The 20,067-nt window shown below is 42.0% G+C and overlaps 1 protein-coding gene across 2 annotated transcripts in view; it reads right to left on the bottom strand.

The window, feature by feature from the left end:
* Window positions 1-565: 565 nt before the first annotated feature.
* The window catches only part of stard8 (StAR related lipid transfer domain containing 8), a 38,264-nt gene continuing 18,762 nt past the window's right edge, over window positions 566-20,067 (bottom strand). For both annotated transcript variants that reach the window (XM_029691592.1, XM_029691593.1), the window contains 11 exons: window positions 16,254-16,317; window positions 14,655-15,973; window positions 14,271-14,444; window positions 13,163-13,322; window positions 12,734-12,932; window positions 12,111-12,321; window positions 4,556-4,670; window positions 3,967-4,188; window positions 3,039-3,256; window positions 1,952-2,128; window positions 566-1,238 (listed from right to left, as the gene is read on the bottom strand). In XM_029691592.1, the coding sequence (XP_029547452.1) occupies window positions 1,121-1,238; window positions 1,952-2,128; window positions 3,039-3,256; window positions 3,967-4,188; window positions 4,556-4,670; window positions 12,111-12,321; window positions 12,734-12,932; window positions 13,163-13,322; window positions 14,271-14,444; window positions 14,655-15,973; window positions 16,254-16,317 (2,977 nt within the window). In that variant the 3' untranslated portion in view covers window positions 566-1,120. The remainder of the gene's footprint in view (window positions 1,239-1,951; window positions 2,129-3,038; window positions 3,257-3,966; window positions 4,189-4,555; window positions 4,671-12,110; window positions 12,322-12,733; window positions 12,933-13,162; window positions 13,323-14,270; window positions 14,445-14,654; window positions 15,974-16,253; window positions 16,318-20,067) is intronic.

Below are 20,067 nucleotides of genomic sequence, written 5' to 3'. Positions count from 1 at the left end.
TGATAGACGGCGGCTGATGTGCGGCTTATTTATGTTAAAAGTAATATATTTTTTTTAATTCAGTGGGTGCGGCTTATATTCAGGTGCGCTTAATAGTCTGGAAATTACGGTAGTCAGTGACAACTTTGTGGAGTTTAGAGTTTGTGACAGCAACTATGTGTGCTTATTACAGCATTATAGACGCTATGTCCTGGGATTTCCTATGATCTTCTATGTAGAATAACCCCTTACAGTATTATAGACACTATGTCCTGGGATTTCCTGTGATCTTCTATGTAGAAGAACCCCTTACAGTATTATAGACACTATGTCCTGGGATTTCCTATGATCTTCTATGTAGAAGAACCCCTTACAGTATTATAGACACTATGTCCTGGGATTTCCTGTGATCTTCTATGTAGAAGAACCCCTTACAGTATTATAGACACTATGTCCTGGGATTTCCTATGATCTTCTATGTAGAAGAACCCCTTACCTTCTAACACCCGTTGTGTAGCTTGTGTGTCATAAAGCAAAACATGTTACATGTCTGTATTTGTGAGAATCCCAACTTTTCATAGATAGCTTTTAATAGTGTAGCTCAAACCATTCGGACTCTCTATTATTTTGTAAAAAGATCCGGCCCCGGGCCCTTTCGGGATCCACCAGTCTCACAGACTCCGCTCTAGCTCAGCCCCGTTAATCACACAGATGAAGAAGAAATAGATGAATCCAATAGTACAACCCAGAAATCTGTAGCTCAAACACATGATGTTAAAGGGGTAAGAAGTCCAAATCGCACGGATGTCGCGGTGGGACTCATAAAGCTTTCAAAAGAATGGCTTTTGCATAAAGAAACTGTCTATTTACTTTCTTTCATGGTACATTTTAATGTTTTAGGGTCAGTTAATGCATAGGCTGATTTTGATTTGTAAATATTGCTGACATTTCCTCAGTGGCTCCTCATGGGGCATCAGTGCAATCTGAGTGAGAGTCCACATCCTAACAGTCCCCTGTTGATGACACTGGAGAGTTTATCAGGCAGATGTAATATAATGCTACAGATAGGCACCCTTCATTTGAGTCATTGTGTGCTATAGGCAGCACGTGTCTCAAGTGGGCCGGCGGTCCTTCTCAAAGTTCAAAGCTTTGTCTCGGTTCCTTTCACTGTCAGCACAGGGAAGGAGCCCCGTATCCTAGCAACCTCCACCGCACAGAGATGGCCAAACACTTTGTTGTACCACTCAGGTGATCGTCCCCTGAAAAATTACAACAAAAGGTCAAATAAGAAATTCGTATCCAGTTACACAATTCAATAGCTGGGGAGGTACCCCCACTCATCAGAAGGATATTTCAATGGAATTAGAGTTTCTTTCACACAACATGTTTATGTTGCATAATTATTTGAATGGTAATTATGCCAATGTTTGAAAGTTCCAAATGAATTGCATGAGCTCTAGGTCAACATGTTGTTGTTTTTTTGATTTCACCTTTATTTAACCAGGTAGGCCAGTTGAGAACAAGTTCTCATTTACAACTGCGACCTGGCCAAGATAAAGCAAAGCAGTGCGACACAAACAACAACACAGAGTTACACATGGAATAAACAAGCGTACAGTCAATAACACAATAGAAAAAAAGAAAGTCTATATACAGTGTGTGCAAATGGCGTGAGAAGGTAGGCAATAAATAGGCCATAGTGGTGAAGTAATTACAATTTAGCAGATTAACACTGGAGTGATAAATGAGCAGATGATGATGTGCAAGTAGAGATACTGGTGTGCAAAAGAGTAGAAAAGTAAATAAAAACAATATGGGGATAAGGTAGGTAGTTTGGGTGGGCTATTTACAGATGGATTATGTACAGACTATGTTCATAGGCAGTTAATCAATTAGCCATTTAAATCATCATTGAAATACATGAGTCAAGTCCAATGGAAATGAATGCATAGATGAGAAGCTGGATCCCTACCTGAGGTCTGCTCTGCAGTAATGCGTCAGCCTGGACCGGCCCATCCCTGAGGGCTCAATCAGGACCCGTGAGGTGAGCAGCACTGCCCGTAGCCCTGCCTCCAGGTGCACATTGTCATGGTCCACAGAGGAGGACACTAGCAGACACAGGCCCTGAGGAAGGTCACTACACCACTGCCTAAGCAGGAGAAAAATACAGCAAGGGTCATTACTGTCATCTTTAGTTTAAATCAACAGCGTGAGGCAAGATGTAAAGGTCCAATGCAGCAGTTTTCATCTCAATATGAAATCATTTCTGGGTTACAATTAAGTACCTTACTGTGATTGTTTTTAGTTAAAATGGTAATAAAAGAAACAAAATAGATTCTTAGCAAAGGTAAATTTCTCAAACAAGAGCCAGTTATTTTTTCTTATAGTGAACCCTCCAATCAGAAATTAGGAGAACACTCATTTAGAATGCCTGAAGCTTTAACAATACTTGAGTATGTGTGTGTGTGTGTGTGTGTGTGTGTGTGTGCGCGTGTGCACACAAGTGTTTAACTTCAAGAACATTGATAAGAGGAAGTAGGCCTACTTAAACATTGGGAGCATTAATAGCTGTATGTTACAGTGACTTTTGTGTTGTTTATGGTGAAAATGCCATGGACTCTCTAGGAGTGGTGTGAGTGGGAAAGGGAAAACAAAACATTTACTGTTATTGGCAGAGAGGTTGGAACTCTCTTTCCTATTGGTGTATTAACTAATTTACAACATAGTGATATCCCCATGGAAGGCCAAAACTCCATCCCACCAAAACAGGCAGAAGTGTCAGGCAGTCTTTTCAACAGATCTTACACTAAAAGGGCATTATCACAATTTTCACAATTTCACAGTATTATTCCAACCATTTTTGACTGCACTGGGCCTTTAACACCGCACCGCACCTTACTGAACTGACAACTTGACTAGACCTGCGAAAAGGGCAGACACATGTATGATCGGCTTCTGGCCACTCTGCCCTTCCACCAATGTCTCCAAATGAAGCCTTGGATAGAGCCCCAGGCAAGACAGACAATTATTGATGAGCTAATCTCGCCCTCCATGTGTACCTCAGCACTACGAAGTCCCTGCGGGGATGAGGTGCCATGCTGTCTGTCACATAGTGATACACCTCTGTGTTGTTCTCTAGAGCCTCGATTACACGGCTGTGGAGCAGGTCGTCATCCCACAGGTGGCGCTCACGCAGAACTCTGTGCAACACTGTCTGGGGCGGGGCCTCGATCTCGGTGGTCACTTTCCAAAGACGGATGGGATGGCCGTCCCCTACCTGAATAGAACAAATGCATTGTGAGATTATGGTTCAGGACTGAAAAGTATACTGGAGCTTTAACAAGCTAGCTAAAATGCCATCACTCTTCAAAATGGACAGAATTTACTTCATTCTAACAACCAAAGAAGCTATGCCAAATGGTAAATTCAATTATCCATGAAGGCTTACGGTAAAAAAGGGAATTAAACATTTTCCAATCATACAATGATTGAAGGCCATACTGTTGTGACAATGCAGGGAAAAATCTAAGCAAAATGTATCTTTAAAATAACAACATTGACAAACATGGATGCATGGGGAGGCAACTAGATCCAGCCGCAGGCTGATTGTCATCGGAGCGAATGGTCCGGGGGGTAGAAAATAATTATAATCATTTGTACACTGCAAATTGACCACAACTAAGCCCAAAGAGAGATTGTATTTGAAAATAAAAAAATTATTTCATACCTTGATTACATTGAGACATGATCACATGTCTCTTTTTTTGTGGGAATACTTGGGAACAGACTTCCTAAAGAAAAAAAAATGTTGACCAAAAACAAAAACCATAGCTAAAAAATTGGGGGCCAAAAAAATCACTTGCAGGCCATCACTACGGGCTGCCTGTTGCCGACCTCTGCACTAGTGTGTTATTGAGCAGTACATTCTGGTTTTGTATGAGAACAGACAGCGTAGTATCAGTATGCAGCAGTGTCACTGAGCAGTACCTTCTTGTATGTCAGCTCTGTGTTTTCTGGGCCCAGGGCGCTGTGCCATCCTTTGCTCTTCTCTGTGGACTCCCGCAGTAGAGCCTGGATATTATCCTCCAGGTAGGCTCTGTAATCCACAGGCTCACCCTTCATGTTCAGACCCAAGCCGTGGAGAGGGAGTGGCTGGGCATCTGCTGCGACATAGGAGTTCCGCGACTGCAGCATCATCTCATGAGGGATCTGTCGCACCAAATTAGAGGTCAACTGGGTTATTTTTTTAATGAATAAAAATACATATACAGCGGTTGTCATGTACAGTGCATATAGAGCAGCCTACTGAATTCCTCTGTGAAAGTACATCAAGTTCATATCCGACATGGCATTTACTCTATACACTGTAAACTGTGAAACCATGTCTATTTCATTTATTCTTAAATAAATGCTTTCTAAAAATAAACCACTCTTCAAATGGCTCACATTTTTTGGACAATAAATAGTCAATGCATGTGGGTGGTGTTTTGTTACAGATTGATTGTTCTGAGGGATCATCCTATTCAGAAAAGAGATTGTTTTACTTCAAGGACTGTGCATATATTATGTATAATACCTGGAATAATTTCTTGCACTCCACAATCATGTGGCTGAGTCCTTGAGTGGCAGCCATGTTCTCACTCAGGTCCTTGTGGTCCGGTTTTCCCCCTGCCCCCCTTCGGTGGATTAATCTTCCACAAAGATGGAACATAGTTAACACACATCACAATCGTTCTCTCAGCTTTGAGTTCAACAGCAGTACAATGTTGTTAATATGCAGCATTTTGATGAGGAAATGAAATGGTCCAACACTGTCAGTCCTCGGTAGTTTTGTGTGGGCTTTATTTTGACATGATACATCCATGAGGATGTTAATAATATGCAGCAGTTCGTACATTTCTTTAGCCCAGAGGGAAACCACTGGTCCAAAGCTTTTGCTAAAACCATTGTTTTAAGCCATTGGTCTTAAATGGATAGCTGCTAGCTTTTCTCATAGGAAAACCTGGCACAATTAGCCACGATGCTGAGCAGATAATTAAATATGGTAACTAAATAATGAATTAACCTATCATATACCTTAAACGGTAGAACCATCATCCAATGCATTTGTTAAAGTTCAATTTGGCCACCAGAGGGAGAATGTTAAACCATCCAACTGCTTGGATTAGTTTGTTACCAATGGTCTTGATAAGTGGAATGTGCGATATATTTTGAATAAGGCTGTCAAAGCTAACGCGTTAATAACACGCAACATTTTTAATGGCGTGATTTTTTGGATGCCATTAATGAGAAGGGTGCAACTGCGGCCCGCAAACCGGGGCGTTCCTGCATGTGGGCATTCCTGCATCTGCAGGAACCCCTCTTTACACTTTTATTGGTCCTTTTTTAATTAAGCTAAGACTCCGGTGCACAGGCGGGAGGTGGGGGCTCTCCAGTACAGTAGGTGGTGGTACTGCACTATAACGTTGAATGCCAACTGCTGATAAACCCCACAGAAGAAGAGGTAGCTCGCTAGCTAGTACACCGGTAGGCAGTGTCCATCGCTTTCGCCTTTCTGGCACTGTATTCCAGCAGTTCTGGTAAAGACGGCGAGGGCAGATGATCGGCAGGCAGGAGCGAAAGACACTATGTGTTAGCAAGCTAGTAGGAGGTCTCCGGTATAAAGCAGGCGGGGCGACACTGTAAAGGACTCTGGTACACAGGAGCTGGGGCAACAGTGGTAGCTAGCTATTACAGCGGTAGACAGTGTCCTTTGTCCCTGAAAAAAATCTGATAATACTTTTATTTCCATTTTTACCCACATTTTAATCACACAAGCAGGGGAAATCCAGAATATCAAAAGTGTCACACAAGCATGAAGATGTTGCCTTGGGGGGGGGGGGGGGGGGGGGGGGGGGGGGGTGTTCTTGTAGATGAAGGAATGCCCACATGCTGGAACCCCCCGAATTGCGGGTTGCACTGACCCTTTTAAACAGCACATGACAGGCACGATAGCGCTAAACGTATCTAGGCTTCTCTAACGCCCCAAAATCTCAGATTCAAATTCCTCTTCACCTGCTCTGCAAGCGTTATAATGTCAAAATACGTTCGTTGATCACCAAATATGTAGTTTCGGTGAGCAACTATCTTAATTTACTCCCGTTACGACCGGTCTGTACTTGCAAAAAAGGCGTACATTTATTTTTACAAGCAACCGGTCAAAAATGGGCAGCGAAACTCCATATATTTGGTGATCAAAGAACGTATTTTGGCATTATAACGGTTGCAGAGCTGGTGAGTGTGAATCTGGGCTTTCTCGGCGTTAGAGGGTCGTCACTAGTTACCACAGCCACAAAGTCATACGCCCCGCCTATTCAACCATTTATCTTCTTAAAATCTGATTTTACACATAACCCTAACCTTAACCACACCGTTAACCTTATGCCTAACCTTAAATTAAGACCAAAAAGCACATTTTTGTTTTCATGATTTTTTTCTCTCTCGATATAGCCAATTTTGACTGTAACTAGTGGAAACCGTTAGACAGGTCTCTAACGCACAGATACCTTTTCAGGTAGTGCTGTTAGTCTATTTCAGTTCACTATGCGTGCAAATTTTGAAGAACAAATTTGAAGGAAAACTTTTAGTTCTCAGATCAAAAGATTTAGCAAATTATCCCAATTGTAGAAGTAGCAGCTTGTGACTAGTTCATGTTGAAGAACATGGATAAGTAGCCTAGGCTAGATCCAAAAGCTGTAGCTATTATATTTTACATGAACTCAGACCTGGCTGGTCTGTTGTTAATATCTTCTGTGGAATTCATAACATTCTGAACAAGAATATAAACGCAACATGCAACAATTGAAACAATTTTACTGAGTTACAGTTTATATAAGGAAATAAGTCAATTGAAATAAATTCATTAGGCCCTAATCTATGGATTTCACTTGACTGGGCAGGGGTGCAGCAATGTCCAGCCAATCAGATTGAGTTCTTCCCCACACAAGGGCTTTATTACAGGCAGAAATACTCCTCAGTTTTCCAGGTGGCTGTTCTAAGACAATCCCGCAGGTGAAGAAGCTGAATGTGGAGGTCCTGGGCTGGTGTGGTTACATGTGGTCTGCAGTTGTTGGACACACTGTGTGTGTGTGTGTGTGTGTGTGTGTGTGTGTGTGTGTGTGTGTGTGTGTGTGTGTGTGCGCTTGCACGCAAGTGTTTAACTTCAAGAACATTGATAAGAGGAAGTAGGCCCACTTAAAAATTGGGAGCATTAATGGATGTATGTTACAGTGACTTTGTGTTGTTTATGGTGAAAATGCCATGAAAAACATTCAAATTGATGAGCTATTGATAAGAGCTAGGTAAATGAGTAATCCGTTTGGAGAAGGGCATTCTAATTACACATAGCAATTGTTTTAGATGATCCTCGGAGATGAATGTGAAACCAGTCATATGGAAACAAACTGTAATATCATATAATCATTAACTCGATTCATTATCTTAACTGTTTGGCAGCCCTAATTTTGCATGATGCTTCCTTGACAATGCTACTGATGTTACACAAAATTCAAAAAGGCCGTAAGGCACATTTCTGGATATATGACAGAATTCCATGTTTTTGCTTATCGTTTTGTACACCTCTATGTGCTTTTACGAAAGAAATAACATCTACAAGGATTATACGTAGCTAAAACGAAATCAAAGATGATGGTGGTCTTGTCAAGTGTTTGCATTTTTTCACCCAACTACCATAACTGGTTGGTGGCACAGTCCGCTAAGACAGTTGGATTGTTGGCTGATTGTTGAGTTCAAAACCCATTTAGGGTATTTTTTTTTTAAGGAAATGTCACTCCACTGTTGGTCCTGAAGTCAAATAACGAAGTAGATAATTACAAAAATGCATATAAAAATATATAGGCCTACATTTAGGGATACACATCAATGCAATATATGTATTATAATACTGTATGATTATAAGGCCCTAGCAGTGTTTGTGAACAAGGCTGAAGAAATCTTCATTCTTAATCTTAATTTTCAAGGTAATGACTGCAATTGAAAATCAAAATTTCGAAGGAAAAATGATCACTCCCTGAGGGATTTGAATTTACAGTGAAAGTGGTGATAGATGTCAGGAACTTGGTGCTTTACACTGTGAATTAATTGTCAAGACATACTGTATTTGCATGCTTTTCCCCAGTCTCTCTTTTTCTCGCTCTCCTGGTTTTGACCTTTGCCTGTCCTGACTCTGAGCCCGCCTGCCTGACCACTCTGCCTGACCCTGAGCCTGCCTGCCGTCCTGTGCCTTTGCTCCTTCTCTGGATTACCGACCTCTGCCTGACCCTGAGCCTGCCTGCCATCCTGTGCTTTTGCCACTACTCTGGATTATCGACCCCTGCCTGCCTTGACCTGTCGTTTGCCTGCCCCTGTTACTGTAATAAACATTGTTACTTCAACACAGTCTGCATTTGGGTCTTACCTGAAACGAGATATACACAGTAATTATGACAACTTCTGGAGGATGTCCTCCAACCTATCAGACCTCTTGCAGCATGAACTGACATGTTGTCCACCCAATCAAAGGATCAGAGAATTAATCTCTGAATTAATCTAGTACTGAATGCTAAAGCTAGCTAGCACTGCAGTGCATGAAATGTGGTGAGTAGTTGACTCAAAGAGAGAGAAAGACAAGAGTTGAACAGTTCTGTACAAATTCATTTCTTCCAAAATTTAGGAAAAGCAAGAGAGAGAGAGCTAGCTGTATTTGGTTGTATTTTTTTTTTTAACTTTCAATTAGCTATCCAATGCAGCTAGCAAGTTTAGTGTACACCAGGCTCAAACAGAAAGGGATGCTATATTAGCTAGCTGGCTATGGCTATCCAACACTGGAACTCTTCCAAGTCAAGGTAAACGTTTGGTTTTATTCATTTATTGCCACCGGGGCCAACCAGTGTAACTGCTAAACTGCTTATGCAGCTAGCTAGCTCAGCCTACTCAAACACCCGGCTCAAACAGAGAGGGATGCTATGTTAGCTAGCTGGCTATGGCTATCCAACACTAGAACTCTTCCAAGTCAAGGCAAGCTTTTTGTTTAATTAATTTCTTGCCACCGGGTCCTGCCTGTGTAACTGCTAAACCATTTTTTGACTTTACACTGTACTGCATGATTGTAGTGGGTTTACTAACACGTCAGTTCTAGTTGACGATGCTGTGTGTAGCGTTTAGCTGTCATGATATGAAGGTTTGGCTTGGAAAGTTTTATTTGCCTGGTCACAGACAGCTGATGTGTTGTGCACTGAAGTCTACAAGCGAAGGGATGAGGCAAGAGGAGGAGAGCGCATAGATAGTTGCGAGAATAAATTATATATACAATGAACAAAATGTTCATGCTGTTTTTATGTGGCTGCTATGAAAGTGAACTGTTTGCGTGTGATTGTGGTGTATTCATTCTGTAGATTCTGTTGAAAAACGCTTCTTAAATGGAAACAAACGGAACAAAACATAAGTGAATTTGTCCAATAATAGCTCTCATTTACAACTGTTGGACTGATGATCACACCCTAGATCAGCTACTGTAGATGCAGGCAAGAGTGTGCAAGGCGGTATTGAATGTGTCACTGTCTGTCACCTTGACTACTCAAAATTCTCTCAACCTGTGCACATACATTGTAAACTTTCATTCACAAGCTAGGTTGAAGCAACCTCATGATGGGTACAGGAAATGTTCATGTAGTAGCCCAAGCCTATCGATGTTACATTGTGCTGGGTGAATAGAATATGAATGACAGTCATCCAATATGCTGTAACATAAATAAGGCCATGCTCATAATGTTTTTTTATCACGCTCCTTCATCTTAAATGGCACCGACTGCCACTGGTGTCTACAGATACACCGTATTCTGACCTTGACTTAATTTCCTAAAAATTCAACCACCTTGACGTGTGAGGAAAGCTACGATCCCTTATTGATGTCACTTGTTAAATCCACTTCAATCAGTGTAGATAAAGGGGAGGAAACAGGTAAAAAAAAAATTAAGCCTTGAGACAACTGAGACATGGGTGGGCAAGACAAAAAATGTAAGTGCCTTTGAACAGGGTATGGTAGTAGGTGCCAGTCGCACCAGTTTGTGTACTGCAACGCTGCTGGGTTTTTCACACTCAACAGTTTCCCGCGTGTATCAAGAATGGTCCACCACCCAAAGGACATCCAACCAACTTGACACAACTGTGGGAAGCAAAAGGAGTCAACATGGGCCAGTATCCCTGTGGAATGCTTTCGGCATCTTGTAGAGTCCATGCCCCGACGAATTGAAGTTGGTCTGAGGGCATATCGGGGGGGGGGGGGTGCAACTCAATATTAGGAAGGTGTTCCTAATGTTTGGTATACCCAGTGTACATTTATTACTGTCTAGTGTCACTTTAGTGTTAGTTTCCTTCAATTTGTAGCCAACATTTTGCATCAATTTATTCCATTCTGTTTACCTTTCTTTCCTCTGTCACGTCAGTGTAAATTGTTCCTGATGGTCGCTAGCAATAGTGGATCATATTAGGCTAACGTGCAATCATTTGGGACATGTAGTGCATTTGAAAAATTATGGAACTCAGACCACATTTATAGAACTATTGTTTAACCCCTCTTGTCCACTTTTTTCCAACTTCCAACATTTAATGGATTGAACTTGAATATGGCAACTTTCAGGATGAATCAAACCACTATATTTGTCATTCCTCAATATATTGTTTCCATAAAGGCTCTCCAAACCTGTTTTTTATGATTCATACTTACATACTTTCCTAACCCAAAAATGTGCCAAAATAATCTACAAGATCAGTGTATTTCTATATCTACCAGTTAGTGCTGAAACAGAGATGAATATGCATATATGGTACCAGTCGAAAGTTTGGGAACACCTATTCATTCCAGGGTTTTTCTTTATTTTTACTATTTTCTACAATGTAGAAAGTTGTGATGACATCAACACTATGAAATAACACATATGGAATCAAGTGTTAAACAAATCAAAATATATTTTATATTTGAGATTCTTCAAAGTAGCCACCCTTTGCCTTGATGACAGCTTTGCACACTCTTGGCATTCTCTCAACCAGCTTCATGAGGTAGTCACCTGGAATGCATTTCAATTAACAGGTGTCCTTGTTAAATGTTAATTTGTGGAAGTTCTTTCCTTCTTAATGCGTTTGAGCCAATCAGTTGTGTTGTGACAAGGTATACAGAAGATAGCCCTATTTGGTAAAAGACCAAGTCCATATTATCTATATTATCTCCACATCAACTGTTCAGAGGAGACTACGTGAATCATGCTTTCATGGTCAAATTGCTGCAAAGAAACCACTACTAAAGTACACCAATAATAATAAGAGACTTGCTTGGGCCAAGAAACATGAGCAATGGACATTAGAACAGTGGAAATCTGTCCTTTGGTTATATGAGTCCAAATTGGCAAAGGGTGGCTACTTTGAAGAATCTAATATATAAAATATATTTTGACATGTTTATTAACACTTTTTTGGTAACTACATGATTCCATATGTGTTATTTCACAGTTTTGATGTCTTCAATATTATTCTACAATGTAGAAAATAGTAAAAATAAAGAAAAACCCTTGAATGAGTAGGTGTGTCCAAACTTTTGACTGGTACTGTATTTAGACGGCTTTCTTTCATTGATCCCCATGTTCAGAATTTGTTCTCTCTATGTATTCGTTCTCTCTATGTATTCTAGTGAGTTTGTCTACAAAATTGTTATTAAAGGTACACCATATATAAAGGGATGGCTTAAGATCAGTTTACTGAAAACCCTATTAAAGGGATGGCTTAAGATCAATTTACTGAAAACCCTATTGAATGAAAACTCCACGAGAAAAACTGTTGGCCAGCAAGTGGGAGGGTTTTCAGCAGTTGAATTACATTTATTTAGTGTGAGCAAGGTAGCCACATCCGTAGAGCGTATTATGCGCCTGCAATAGGTAAGTCTGAATACCAACTACTGAGAAGTGCATAGGAAAGGAATGTCTAGGAAAAGTGTAACTGTCTTAAGTCTGAATCTGCCCCTAAGTGCCAGGCAACACACGCCAATACAAATCAAAACATGCCATGATGAAAACATACACAGAAACACGAATACCAGTACATACCTGGGGGAGGTGCCCTCTTTCTTGGAAATGTTGAGGTGTAGGATGGAGGGGGCCAGGCACAGGGCCAGGTTCCCAGCTGTCATCTGATTCTCCTCAGCAGAGGCGATGTCACTGAGGAAGTAGAGCAGGGTCTGCAGTACCTCCCGGTTCTCGTCAGGCAGAAGGATGACTGCAGCCTGGGCCGCCTGAAGACGCATGTCTTTCGGGACACCTGGGAAACACACATGACAGATACATCTGAATGTGAATTGCTATGTTGGTTTTAAGATCTTAGCATGATACTGATGACAAAACTGATGACATTTGAATGCACCTGGTAATTATAGCAGTAGACATTCCATATACATCATAACCAGACATCAAATACAGACAGTAACGTAATGCCATGTTTGCAAAACCTCGATAAACCCTAACTCTAGCTGTAAAATCCTAGCTGGAGGACATCATAGAGTACAGTATGATTACTGTGCCTATCAATTAGTTGATTGACTTCTCAAAGGAGACTTTATCTAGTCAATGACTTCAATCTGATAAGTGTATGCTGAAGGGCAATTTAAACCAGACACAGGGGTCAGAGCTTCCCAGAGTGGATGAGACGGGAGCACTTAGAGCCACTGACTCACATTGGTAGATCTGCAGGAAGGTTTCAGTGAGCTTGGTGGTGAGGACAGGCTCAGGCAGGTCTCTGAAGTACTGTTTCAGCAGGTCGGCCACATCGTAGGCTGATTGGCCCTGGTACCTCACGTGGTCTGGGGAATTTTCATTCAGCTGCCGCAGAGTCTGGATCCGAGACTTCACCCCAGACTTACGGAAAATGCCAACCTTGACAGGAATAGGAGTGAAAAACAGTTGATAATGTCATTGGTGTATTAGCATTATTCATAAACTTCAATGCATGATAATATATAATGTATCACCAAGTACATGAAATCTCACTACAATAGAAATACAGTAACATAACATATCTGGAGTGGAACACATACTAAAATCATAAGGTTATACACACTGTAGCATGAGGGAACACGTTTACTTTGAGGGGATGAGGTGACTACCTTTTCCAGACATTGGCTGCGGAGGTAGCGCATGGCCTGCTGGATGCTCTGGGGTAGGGGTTGCCCACTCCTTTGGACATTGATGATTGGTGGAACACCAAAAACCTGTTTGTCCCTATAGTCAGGGACCTTACTCCTCTTCATAAACTTAGGAATAGACCTGCCAAAACAGAGGAAAAGGGGGACTAGATTCAATCTTTTCATGTTCAGGTTGTTACCTGAAATACATGTAATCTTGTCAAATTGGATGTGTTGTGGGTGATTTGTTAGTCTAAACGGAGTGGGAAAAGGGTAGAAACTATGCAAACAGCACCACAGGTAACATTAGATATTTTCCTTGTACATCTGATGTCATTTTTGGATGAAAAATGTTTGAACTGTTTGGATGAAATCTGTTTGGATGAAAACTGTTTGGATGTGTTGTGGGTGAATTGGTAGTCATTCAACCTAGTGGAAAAAAGGCAGAAACTACCCAAACAGCACCACAGGTAACATTAGATATTCTCCTTGGACACCTGATGTCTTTTTTGGATGAAAACGGTTTGGTCTATCGCCAAATCCTAATCAGTCTATTTTGGAACAAAACGGTTTCAATTTTGTCTGATGCATATTCACATAATGCTTTTACACTAAGGGATGAAGCCTGATTGGGTGACAGCACATGGCTGATGATGCAAGAGAAATTAAAGTTTGAACCTTTTTGGATGGAGAATAAAACCTGCTAACTGAGCATGTGCTAAAATGGCCACTGAAATTATAGATAATGGTTTCATTGTGTATGATGTGATTGATTGTTGAGAAGCAAGAGTCATCCGCATGAGAAATAAGAGCTGAATGAGACAGTTGCGAAATTTTACAAATCTAACGTTTTAACAGCTTTCTATATACTACTATTCATTAGCTGCATAAATGTAGATCAAAGGCCTTGCCATATGGAAAAACATATATGATGCATTTTAAAAAGCAATATCCTTACCACAAAACAATACTCACTGCCCTGACTAAATGCATATGAAAGGGACAGTATAATAAAGTGCACTTCCCTACGTCTCTGCCTTTTATCTATTTTTCAATCTCCACTCTCCACACCCAAGGGCCCTCCACTCACCAGCTCCAGCCATGTTTGTTGGGTTCGCAGTATTTCTCCATTATAGCAGTGAGCCGGAGTAGAGAGAACTTTTGCAGAAGGTTGAGCTGAGCGGCTGACTGGCGGTTAATTTCCTGGGAGGCTGAAGTCAGGCTCGGCCTGTGGGAGTTCTGGAAACTATGCCACCGTAGCTTCCTAGAGAGAGGGGAAATGTATTGGGAATAAAGGTCAATGTTTTGATCTATATGAGTGCCCATTTGTGGTATATCTTAGAGGCGATTAAATCAATTAATTTATGTGTTTTTACTATTATACTGTCTAAATGTCAAGAGCTATTTGACATTTGTTAAAATATTGATGAACCTGAACATGTTATCATCTTTATGTATAACAATGTATGTTTACCTGCTTGGCCTGGTTAAGGAAGCACCCACTCCTGAGTCCCTTCGTTCTCTTGTCTCAACATCCTCCACCTCATTCAAAGAGTTTCCTGTGCTGTCGTAGTCACTGGCCATCGTGCCTACATCTGACATAGACTGCTCCTCAAAATGGAGGCTGGAGGAGAATGTTGTTTCTCTGGTCTCGTCAGTGTCCTCCTCTTCCTCATGCTTGTCACTGAGCTCCTGACACACCTTCTTGGACCACTGGTCTATATTCTGCTGAAGGCCATGGACATGTTGAAGGATATCATCCAGGTGCTCAAAGACCTTTTCTCTCAACTCGTCTGAACTGCCACTAACCTCATTCACATTGTCATAGATGCTCCCCACTGAGGAACACGAGTTTCTTCTTCTAGGAAACATGTTGAATTCCTGGGACTCATGACTGCTGCCCAGGGAGAGGTTTACGTCCTCCATCTGCAATTCACGCAGCTCGTGAGAGGTGGAAGTAGTGCACAGGCTCTCGATGGATAGGGACTTGGGGAACGTGCCTGGCTTGTGGTCCATTGGCAGATGAACCAGACAATCCAGTCCATTTTTATAGCCACTCTTCTGAATAACCTGTTTAGCCCCCTTCCACCCTGCCATGTCATAGTCCTCTAGATAGAGCCAACTGCTCTTCGCATTAGCTCTGTCCACAACTGGGGACCTACGGCCTGTGCGACAGATAGTATGGGCTTTTCTGCTGTAATTTACACTGCTCTTTTCTGTAGTGTTATTTTTTAAACCAGGAAGACTTTCATTGGAAGTGCAATGCAAACTGCCAGGGGTTAGAGGGAACTGCAGCGGAGAGATCACAACTTGGCCATCTGTCACTTCGCTCTCTTTATCCTTTCTCTTGAACGACTCCATTCTCTTCAGGAAGGTATTGGAACACCTCTTGGTCTTCTCTCTGCTGACAGGAACAGCAAGCAGGTCTTTGGGAGACACAGGCTGGTCCTCACAAGCGGATCCATTGGGAGAGTGGGAACCATGGGAGTCATGGTGGGAGGTAAGGGTGTAGGGCTCTGCCGTGCTGGTGACCTGACTGGAGGGGTTGTCACTCTTCACACTCAGGCTGCTACTGCTGTGGGTGGAGGTGACCTCCAGGTTGCTGAAGTCACTCAGGATGCTCTCACTACTGGCAGAGGCCCTCAAGGGGTGCAGGGTGGTGGAGGAGTGGACCTCCATGTTAGGGGAGATGTGTGGGGAGAGGGTACGCAGTCGGGACCATGTCTTACTCTCTCGCTGGAATGCCCAGCGGTCACTGATGGCACACAGGTCATCCTCCTCAGAGTCTTCACTCTGCATCAGATGATAGACAAATTAGAGACCATTTTATAACATGGTTATGGAAGGATAATTTGCATTGACAAGGGCTATGTCTAAGTGCAAAGCAAATATATACTTATTTGTGCATGTACAATGGAAAATAAAACAATTGTAATATACAAGGCCGTCAAGCAAACTCATATAGACTGTGAAAGTCAGAGAGACATGTAACAAGCTATAGCAGTGGATCTAGTGGCTGGCCTGCACACAACAAACTTTGAGACAGACAGATCTTATGTGCAGGTCTACTCACCTGTTTGCACTGAAAATGGACCTCCAGTCTCATGGAGGCACACTTGTTCAAGGTTGACAGCCTCCTACATGGAAATGAAAGAGATCAAATGAAAAAACACAGGAAATATCAAAATATTTGTTTTTTTTACAAGTGCAGTGCTAATTCAAATTACACTGAACAAAAATATGAACGCAACGTGCAACAATTTCAAAGATTTGACTGTGTTACAGTTCATATAAGGAAATCAGTCAATGTAAATAAATAAATTAGGCCCTAATCCATGGATTTCACGACTGGGAATACAGATATGCATCTGTTGGCCACGGATACCTTAAAAAAAGGTAGAGGCATGGATCAGAGAACCAGTCAGTGACCACTGTTTTTTTCATGCCGCGTGACACATCTCCTTTCCATAGAGTTGATCAGGCTGTTGATTGTGGCCTGTGGAATGTTGTCCCATTCCTCTTCAATGGCTGTGTGAAGTTGCTAGATATTGGGGGGAACTGGACACGCTGCCATACACGTCGATCCAGAGCATCCCAAACATGCTCAATGGGTGACATGTCTGGTGAGTATGCAGGCCATGGAAGAACATGGACATTTTCCACTTCCAGGAATTGTGTACAGATCCTTGCAAAATGGGGCCGTGCATTCTCATTATGAAACATGAGATGATGGTCACGGATGAATGGCACGACAGTTGGTCTCAGGATCTCGCCACGGTATCTCTGTGCATTCAAATTTCCATCTATAAAATGCAATTGTGTTCGTTGTCCATAGCTTATCCCTGCCCATACCATAGCCTCTCTGTTCACAACGTTGACATCAGCAAACTGCTTGCCCACATGACACCATACATGCAGTCTGCCATCTGGCCGGTATAGTTGAAACCGGAATTAATCTGTGAAGAACACACTTCTCCAGCGTGCCATTGGCCATCGAAGGTGAGCATTTTCCCGCTGAAGTCAGTTACGACGCCGAACTACAGTCAGGTCAAGAACCTGGTGAGGACGGCAATCATGCAGATGAGCTTCCCTGAGACGGTTTCTGACAGTTTGTGCATAAATTCTTTGGTTGCGCAATCCCACAGTTTCATCAGCTGTCCGGGTGGCTGGTCTAAGACGATCCCGCAGGTGAAGAAGCTAGATGTGGAGGTCCTGGTCTGGCTTGGTTACACGTGGTCTGCGGTTGTGAGGCCGGTTGGACGTTCTGCCAAATTCTCTAAAATGCCGTTCCAGGCGGCATATGGTAGAGAAATTAACATTAAATTCTCTGGCAACAGCTTTGGTGGATATTCCTGCAGTCAGCATGCCAATTGCATGCTCCTTCAAAACTTGAGACATACAGTGGGGGAAAAAAGTATTTGATCCCCTGCTGATTTTGTATGTTTGCCCACTTACAAAGAAATGATCAGTCTATAATTTTAATAGTAGGTTTATTTGAACAGTGAGAGACAGAATAACAACAAACAAATCCAGAAAAACGCATGTCAAAAATGTTATAAAATGATTTGCATTTTAATGAGGGTAATAAGTATTTGACCCCTCTGCAAAACATGACTTAGTACTTGGTGGCAAAACCCTTGTTGGCAATCAGAGGTCAGACGTTTCTTGTAGTTGGCCACCAGGTTTGCACACATCTCAGGAGGGATTTTGTCTCACTCCTCTTTGCAGATCTTCTCCAAATCATTAAGGTTTCGAGGCTGAAGTTTGGCAACTCGAACCTTCAGCTCCCTCCACAGATTTTCTATGGGATTAAGGTCTGGAGACTGGCTAGGCCCCTCCAGGACCTTAATGTGCTTCTTCTTGAGCCACTCCTTTGTTGCCTTGGCCGTGTGTTTTGGGTCATTGTCATGCTGGAACACCCATCCACGACCCATTTTCAATGCCCTGGCTGAGGGAAGGAGGTTCTCACCCAAGATTTGACGGTACATGGCCCCGTCCATTGTCCCTTTGATGTGGTGAAGTTGTCCTATCCCCTTAGCAGAAAAACACCCCCTCCATGTTTGACGGTGGAGATGGTGTTCTTGGGGTCATAGGCAGCATTCCTCCTCCAAACACGGTGAGTTGAGTTGATGTCAAAGAGCTCCATTTTGGTCTCATCTGACCACAACACTTTCACCAGTTGTCCTCTGAGTCATTCAGATGTTCATTGGCAAACTTCAGACGGGCATGTATATGTATTCTTGAGCAGGGGGACCTTGCGGGCGCTGCAGGATTTCAGTCCTTCACGGCGTAGTGTGTTACCAATTGTTTTCTTGGTGACTATGGTCCCAGCTGCCTTGAGATCATTGACAAGATCCTCCCGTGTAGTTCTGGGCTGATTCCTCACCGTTCTCATGATCATTGCAACTCCACGAGGTGAGATCTTGCATGGAGCCCCAGGCCGAGGGATATTGACAGTTCTTTTGTGTTTCTTCCATTTGCGAATAATCACACCAAATGTTGTCACCTTCTTACCAAGCTGCTTGGCGATGGTCTTGTAGCCCATTCCAGCATTGTGTAGGTCTACAATCTTGTCCCTGACATCCTTGGAGAGCTCTTTGGTCTTGACCATGGTGGAGAGTTTGGAATCTGATTGATTGATTGCTTCTATGGACAGGTGTCTTTTTTACAGGTAACAAGCTGCGGTTAGGAGCACTCCCTTTAAGAGTGTGCTCCTAATCTCGGCTCGTTACCTGTATAAAAGACACCTGGGAGCCAGAAATCTTTCTGATTGAGGGGGGGTCAAATACTTATTTCCCTCATTAAAATGCAAATCAATTTATAACATTTCTGACGCGTTTTTCTGGATATTTTTGTTGTTATTCTGTCTCTTACTGTTCAAATAAACCTACCATTAAAATTATAGACTGATCATTTCTTTGTCAGTGGGCAAACGTACAAAATTAGCAGGGGATCAAATACTTTTTTCCCCCACTGTATGTTGCATTGTGATGTGTGACAAAACTGCACATTTTAGAGTGGCCTTTTATTGTCCCCAGCACAAAGTACACCTGTGTAATGATCATGCTGTTTAATCAGCTTCTTGATATGCCACACCTGGCATGGATTATCTTGGCAAAAGATACATTCTCACTAACAGGGATGTAAACAAATTTGTACGCACAATTTTTGAGAAATAAGCTTTTTGTGCATATGGACCATTTCTTGGATATTTTAATTAAGCTCATGAAACATGAGACCAACACTTTACATGTTGCGTTTATATTTTTGTTCAGTGTAGATAGCTATCTATAAATTATCTGACAATAGCAGTATTCTCTGTTTCAAATTTCTTAACAATAACAAAAAAATAGGGTCATGTCGTTGGTTAGATAGGTCGCTTAGCTTGTTAGTTGATAAGAAATAGAGTTGTCAGTATTCACAAAAACAAAACATTCTGTTTTTCATGTCAATGTGTAATATTTTCAATGTTTTCAAGGACTACTCCCATGGCTCCCCTTAGAAATTGTGTTCCAGATCAGTTTGCATCTCATGCATTAGTTTATATTTTTAAGGAGCTATTTTAGGTCCCACACGACTTGATAGTGAATGAAAACGCCAACCTCTGTCCCCGTCCCCCCGTCCCAGAAAAAAAAATTCAAGGCTCACACATCGTTGATGGCTCAAAATGCATTACTTTTTCAGAGCACGAGTATGCAGATATGCAGGCCTTGAGCCAGGCTGTTTTATTTTTACATCACGCCACCCCAGACTGAATTTCACACCATGTCAATTGCTGCACCACAGATTTAAATGAGTCTGTATGTGAGGCATTTCACTAACAGGTTTATTTAGGAAAAATGTGTCAAATTATATTTCATACATTTCAAGAGTCAGAAAGTCTACAG

The sequence above is a fragment of the Salmo trutta genome, chromosome 15, assembly GCF_901001165.1.
Source record: "Salmo trutta chromosome 15, fSalTru1.1, whole genome shotgun sequence".
NCBI lineage: Eukaryota > Metazoa > Chordata > Actinopteri > Salmoniformes > Salmonidae > Salmo > Salmo trutta.
This window is presented reverse-complemented; position numbering and strand designations above follow the sequence as displayed.